Raw genomic sequence first — 7,559 nt, 5'->3', positions numbered from 1 at the left:
GGAGATTTTAGAAACAGTGACCTTTCGTTTACCCGCCCAAAGCTCTTGACCACTACTTTACCATGCCACCCTTCTAAAGTGGATGACTGTAGTATATAGAGTAGAACAGAGTAGAACATGAAGTACAGATTGGCTGCAACAGAACCATCATGGGTTTCCATCAGATTTTCGCCCATGTGCTTGAAATATCCTTGGCTATGGGACAATGCCTTAATAACTGTTCGCATCTCAGCAACCCTCCGCTCAGCGGTGTCCCCACGTTTTCTCTCCTGTCCTCCTCTCTTATCTGCTCATTCTCCTGTAATCCTACCTCGATTTCAACCTCTCAGTTCACTCTTCTCTGTTTGAGAAGCGGTCACCTTGTGATGCTGTGAGCTCACTCCGCCTCTTCCCAACCCCAGCTGATGCTCGCGCCCTGTCAATTTCTATTCTGAGAGGAAGAGTTGAGGAAGGGGGAAAATAAAACAAGAGGGTCTGCGGGGGTAGCAGTTAAAATATCCATGGGTGGTTGTGTGGGCAGTCACCATGATTCTTCAGGCAGTTTAAACGAAAATTCTGACGGAACTGGAGGTAGGAAACAAGTTACATACCGCCAGGGTGTTTTTGGTCGAGAATTGGGTCTCTTTGGTACATGCTGATTTCATGCGCCTTCCCGTCTGTCTTTCCCTTTATTGCAGCCGCCTAGCTAGAACATCGTGGCGACCATGGCTCTTGGCTCGATCGCCACATCCGACATTGTGCTAATAGCTACAGTTAGGCAATGATCTTTAAACTCTGTACTACTCGTAATGACTGCAAGTGTCTTATTTGAATGAAGGTGTTTGATGTTGTAGTTAGCCAGCCGGCTAGCAAGGCATGATGCTAGCTTTAGCTATCTTGCTACATAATAAATGTGGGTCACTGGCTCGGGAATACAGAACATCACGACCTTATCGTTACATCTTATTCTGATATTTGCAAAGTCAAACAACAATGCTTTCCAGTGTTCCCAGGTGCACTTCCCAATATCTTAATTCTGTAGAACTGAATTGCGTCTTTTCTTGTGGGCCGACATTCTAAAGTGGGGAACCATGCAATTTTTATTCACAGCTGCTTCTGGATGGGGGAGTTGCACCCAAACTTGTATTACGTGTGGTGTTGTGTTTTAATTTTTGAAATAACAACAGTTTGACCCGTTCACATCTCCAATACTTTAACCCAATCAAATCAAAACATTCCTATCTCAGTGACATCATTCATGTGCGGAAATGGAAATATTAACTGTGAAAGAAATGGCGTGGTCCTCTTTCAGAGAATTGCAGCTAATCATAGACTCTGGTTGCCTACTTATAAAGTTTATTTCCTCACTGTCAGCTTTCCGGTATCGGTTTGCTGCAGATGTTGTGATTAGTTGGTGTGATTGTCTTTGAGGGGGAGGGGCTAGTGCACACACACTCATACACACACACATTTCTGTGGTGGCTCCTTAAATTGATAGCAGGTATGGAGTAATTACATATGCACACCTAGACAATGCACATGTCCAAATTGTGTATTTTTACTCTTGTTCCTTGAGCCAGCCATCTCAATACAAGTGTCCTGAAATCACTGTTACAACACATGTTATTAGGCCTGTTATTTTAGTGCTACGACCAGCAATGCAATTTGTGCTGTAACCGAATGTGTGCATGTTTCTGAACATGTGTCAGTGATTCCACAAAAGAATGTGGCTAGCTAGGGGTTGTACTTTATCAAAAGTGTGCTAGAGACAGAACTACCTTAAAGAGGCAGGGTAGAGGCAAGTATTAACCCCAATCAGATGTCCTCCTGGAGCAGTAGAATGCGAGCTCCGCCATCTCTATTGAGTCAACCAATCACCGACAGGGCAGATCTGAGTAACACTCCAGAGTCTAGCTAGCCTACATGATTCATCTGAGGAGAGGCCAACCTTTGGAGTAGTACACTATTGTCCCTGGCTTTTGGCTTTTCACAAGAAATTAGCAAGTAGCTTATAGGTCCTGCTCTTCTGCTGAGGAAAGCTAGCTCTATGAATGGTAATAAGCTTTCTAATGTGTGTTTTTTTTTTCTCAGTAGATTGATAAAAGGAGTGCATATTATGTCTAGAATTACTATATTCATTAGCAGACATGCCAAAGCAAATTATCATAAAATGAATGCATTCAACCAATTTTCTAATGTCTGTTAAAGATGCAGTCCAGGACTTTTGCAGACAACAAACCATTCTTTTAAACCTCCCATTTTTAGCTGGATGTGTAACATGTTATTCATATGGACGTAATCTATATGTAGAATCACCATCATACCTTAGCAGTCAAATTCCAAGTTTGAAAGAGTGTGGTTTTGATGACATGGGGCACATCTACACCAACATGATGTAGTACACCGCTGTTTCGAGACAACCGGTGCCCAAAAATCACAGAATGCATCTTTAAAAAACTAGAATTTTAACCTGCTACCATATAGGCTGGAAACTGCTAGTCAGCCATCCAGTGAGAAACGTCCCAGGAGCAAAGTACCAATCAAGTTGACTGCAGACACAGTCAGTGCTCTGCTGATGATTGGATTTGTCTGAGTCGAGAGCACAGAATTCCCCAGAGGTTCAAATAAAGCACAGCATTGGGATTGTGAAATAAGTTACATTAAGGAGCATGTTACCTCTATGTTTTTGCCGGACTGCCGGGCCAAGAAGAGCGAATGTCTCTTACCGACTGACTTACTACCCCTTGTTAAATCGCGTAGTGGTTAGAGAAGAGACCCTACACACCATAGAGCTCGTGTTCGAATCTCGTCACAGTCAAAACAAATTATGCATTAGGATTTGTTTTGGGTAGATGAAGACTTTGCTGGCTACAACCTTCGGTAGCTACATTATAGTTAGCCTAAAATAAAACTGTTTTCGGTTATACAATATTGCAACTATTTCAGGTGGATTTTCGAGGTACGCATCCGTGCATGCTGTTTGGGGTAATATCGGCTTTACCAAAACCCATTGGGCAGTAAACGATTAGGGGTTTACCACGATTCTCTCGTCCTTTCACTTGACGAAAAAGTCAGTTATTGTCACCTGAATTGATAGTTATTGTATCAATGTAATTCTTAAATGAAAGAAAAACTGATGTTTTTATGGCATGAAATGAAATAGCTTTGGCAGTGTAATATTCAGTCTCGCTATATTTGCTCAATTCTTATGACTATTCCAAGTAGTAAGTTAGTAGATACTAGTAAGCCTATTACTGGCTAATACGTTGTTAAAACGGCCAGTGGCAAAAGCTATAGAGTTCATAGAAACTATTTGTGGTGGAGGTAAACATAATAAGAGAAAATGCTTAATGGTGTCTAGCGAAATATTCAAACTTGGTGTGATGTTAATCTGTGACAAAATGATCTAATGTCGATATCCTTCATGACACTTGGCAAAAGTATAGCTTCATGGTGTAGTGGTTCGGGACACAGCCTCTCACGCGGGAGACCCAGGATTGAATCCAGTGAGGGAACAACATTTACCACTTTAAATTGCGGGCCGGCTGAACTAGACTTGCTTGGTTCCTTTTCTGGTTAAAAAATGCATTGAACTGTTTCTTAACCTAAGGTCAGAGCTCACACTAGTCCCCACTCAACGTAGGTATTTGGGAGTTTATTCCAATTGGCTAGCTTCGCTAGAATCAGCTTCTGTATATGTTGACAGACTTGGTCACCTTGACTCCACCATTGCTTGGTTTACAGAGCAATAGAATACTGATTTGATGCTGTATCAAATGCACGTCTTTCCTTGAAGTAATGGCATTCCAAGGCGTTTCAGTGAGTCAGAGGTTTTTTGGCAGAGGCTCCCTTGCATCCCTTCATTCAGTACCTAATGCTTAGAAATTAAATAGCATTTTTATAATGGAAACCCTACAAGTGTTTTCTGTGCCACTACGTCAGGGGTTAAATGTTTAGACCAAGTTGATTTCTTTTTGGTGAAATCAGAATGAAAGGCTCATCACAACTGAGATTTTGTTTTGACGTTCATGGCAAAGATCTGCGGCTGATCTGCAAATGATCCCTTGATATTCTCCTGAATAGCAGCTCATACATTTAGGATTTTGGTCATTTAGCAGACAATGTTACAGCCACTGTCATTCAAGCAACTCGCAGTTACTGCCATCTACTTAATTTGTCCAGGCGATACAAACTCACCACCCAGTAGTAGTAAATACAACTTACTTAATGAAGTAGCAAACAGTGAAGTCAGTGCTAGAATAAAGAGACAATAATTAGAAATCGCTCTGAAGCCTGTAGGCTTACAGCTATTGACACATGTCAACATGTCCACTACCTACTTTGAACACTTCTAGAGCCAAAGCACTGCTTACCTATTGATCCTATTGATCCTGGTGTTCAGGTGGAGGATCGTAGACTACAGACTGCCTGATGTCATCACTGACCCTAAATGTCTTTCATCCTGATCCATCATAACAAGTACAACATGATCTTTAGCCTTACGATGAATATTTAAACATCCTCTGCCTCAACAGCTGCATGTCTGCGTGCTTACAGAATTGGTAGGGTAATCTTGCCTAGTAAGCCCCACCGAATCTAAGATATAGAATATTTCCACAGCCATGGAATTTCTTGAACTAATGTACGTTATAGAAATGTCTGCTTTTCTATTCGCTGGTATGTAACTCTGGTCTTGGTGACACACAGGTCTGAAGGATTCCTGTGGATCATTGGGTTCTCTGACCATTCCTTAATCTGCCAAAACCAATAAGGGTATCTGTCCTTTGTTCTTCAGGAATGTGTCCGGCTGTCAGTTACAATGTTCCCCTGCCCCCTTGGGGCAATTTGGGCAAACACCTGGGGACAGGATAAGGGAAGACACCACCGGGGGCAGGAAGGGATAAAGGACGAAATGTTGTCTTTACAGAATGAATATGCAGTCGTATCCCCACCCCTTTTACTGTATAAGTACTGAGGATTGTTCTGTGTTGCTTTAGAGATTGTTCTCATGGTTTATTCTGTAATCCGTGACTGTTCTCTCCTTGCAAGTAGATAAAAGCTGCTAATTGTGCCAAGAGAATTCTGTCTCTGTTCTTACCTCCATTAAGACTTCTTATCGATGGAATTCATATAACACTACAAACTCGAGGACCTGTTAATATTATCCGTTTCATTATCGATGTAGCTCATCTAACTTGACACAAGATTTGTACAAAACAATAACATTGACATCCCAGCAATAAACCAGGTTTCGATGGGTTTCCTAGCGTGTATTAAAATAGTCGCTATATTGATATTGTCGGAAACCAGGCTACAACAGGACATCCCCACTTCCCACGTATGGGATCTTTTTAGTTTGTTGAAGACCTCTCACTACTTCAGTCATCTTTGCTTTAATAAGAAGCTGTGGCATTGGCAATTACATTCCCCACAGAAGATGCAATAATGAGAGAAATTATGTAGGCTAAACGCCCGAGAATAGGCTTTTGTAATGTGACTAAATTAGGGCTCAACCTTTGGTTGTTATTGAGTCCAGACATGCAGGCTACTGTAGGAACCTTTCAGAATAGGCAAATCCACACACACACACACACACACACATTGAGCATGTAAACAGTAGTTAGCTAATCATAGCTAAGTCAGCTCCAATAGCAAACACTTATCCATTCCAGAAAATCTTTTTCTTTTTTTTAACAATAGGCAATTGCTGCTTCAATTGCTGTTACTCCCTGTGCTGTTACTCCCTGTGCTGTTACTCCCTGTGCTGTTACTCCCTGTGCTGCTACTACCTGTGCTGCTACTCCCTGTGCTGTTACTCCCTGTGCTGTTACTCCCTGTGCTGCTACTACCTGTGCTGCTACTACCTGTGCTGCTACTACCTGTGCTGCTACTCCCTGTGCTGTTACTCCCTGTGCTGTTACTCCCTGTGCAGTTACTCCCTGTGCTGCTACTACCTGTGCTGCTACTACCTGTGCTCCTACCCTCTGTGCTGCTACTCCCTGTGCTGCTACTACCTGTGCTGTTACTCCCTGTGCTGTTACTACCTGTGCTCCTACCCTCTGTGCTGCTACTCTCTGTGCTGCTACTCTCTGTGCACTCCTGATTTACTCATTGTAATTCTAAGTAATGCCTAATAACAGTAACATCAACCTAGTGACTTCAACCTAAACATATATATATTTTAACTGTTTCTGCCTTTAAAGCATTCATTCTTTACTACTCTTGTTACTCTGTTTCTTCTCTTCAATTAAAACTAATTCTTTCATATGGCTGATAGACTGGCAGTTAGAGTGTTAGACCACTAAACAAAAGCAGACTAGCTCAAAATTGCTGCTGAGGTGTCCTTGAGCAAGGCACTTTTCCTTCATTGCAACTGTAAAACGATGTGGTTAAGGACATGATCAATGATATAAATGTAATTCAATGGCCTTTGCACCCGGGACCTATATTAAAAAAAAATTATACAATATTTAATTGAAACCATTACATTTCTGAGCAGTTCTGTTTTTTTTTGTTGAATAATATTCTTTAATTTATTCTCAAACTCGTTAAAGCTTTGATGGTTGCTACGCTCTGATCTCAAGTCACAGATGGAGAATTATCTCCGTCCTTCCCATTTGCCACTGCCCCTGATCCCTGTTCTTAGGCGTCCCTATGGAAGGCCATGCCAGCCATTATGCCAGCCACAGTCTTACTCTCCCTGCTAGTCCTAACATCTGTCTTTTGCCTTCAGCAGCCGGGAATGGCAGCAGTCACAGTAGGCCCCTTTCTCAATTATAGATTAACTTTGGAGAACTTCATTACACTCTGTTCTGACAGCGCCCGGCATCACAGGAGAGACCCACACTGTTCATACCACGGTTGAGGAGCTCGGGTTGGCAGAGGAAGTCACCCAGGTGCCCGTGTCCTGGTTTTCCCGTGAGGACCAAGCATGGCAGGGACAGTGAAACCAGGAAAATTCACATCCCTGGTCCCTTGTTAGGGCCAAGGCTCTTTTAGGCTTAGGGATTAGGTTTAGGGTACAAGTTACAGTACCAGTTAGGGTTAGGTTCAGGGGGACGTTTTGGTGGTTGGTGTAGGGGTGTGTGAGCATGTTGGGAGCTGAAACCAAAGCCACCTTCCAATGCTGCATAATGCAGTGTGTGACATCTTCAGACTTTCTCCTGGCCAGGTCCCAGCCTTCCTTGTCTGGGCCAGTCGCCATGGCGATGACAGAAGTGGGAGGGATCTTCTTAGGCACAGGATATGGCATACATCCCCACCCCCGTTTCTGCGGTTATGGTTTAGGAAGTTAAGGTACAATTTCAGCAGAGTATTTTAACAGTATTACACCAATCCAAAGCTCTATAAAAATGAATAAAGAAAAATGCCTGAAAATGAACACAACTATTGCAGGATCAATTAACAAGGCACCTTTATCCCATAATATTCAAGGCAGTTCAATATCACTGCTATCTTTAGACATGCTGTGTGTAGAATAAAATATGAAATACCAGTATGAACATAAATTAACCTTTGGATCCAAACATTTTTTGGGCAAAGATGCCTTTGTAGCAGAGATGGAAAAGGTAGAGTAAAAA

The 7,559-nt window shown here is 42.3% G+C and overlaps 1 protein-coding gene across 2 annotated transcripts in view; it reads left to right on the top strand.

Moving 5' to 3' along the window:
* Window positions 1-383: 383 nt before the first annotated feature.
* Window positions 384-7,559, top strand: part of ubtd2 (ubiquitin domain containing 2) — a 41,038-nt gene continuing 33,862 nt past the window's right edge. Inside the window, exon 1 of one of the 2 annotated variants that reach the window (XM_010871183.4) lies at window positions 384-570. In XM_010871183.4, the coding sequence (XP_010869485.1) occupies window positions 501-570 (70 nt within the window). In that variant the 5' untranslated portion in view covers window positions 384-500. The remainder of the gene's footprint in view (window positions 571-7,559) is intronic. The other variant, XM_029121305.2, reaches the window with a different exon arrangement.

The sequence above is a fragment of the Esox lucius genome, chromosome 7, assembly GCF_011004845.1.
Source record: "Esox lucius isolate fEsoLuc1 chromosome 7, fEsoLuc1.pri, whole genome shotgun sequence".
NCBI lineage: Eukaryota > Metazoa > Chordata > Actinopteri > Esociformes > Esocidae > Esox > Esox lucius.
The sequence above is the reverse complement of the archived record's forward strand: the minus strand, read 5'-3'. Positions and strand labels throughout refer to the sequence as shown.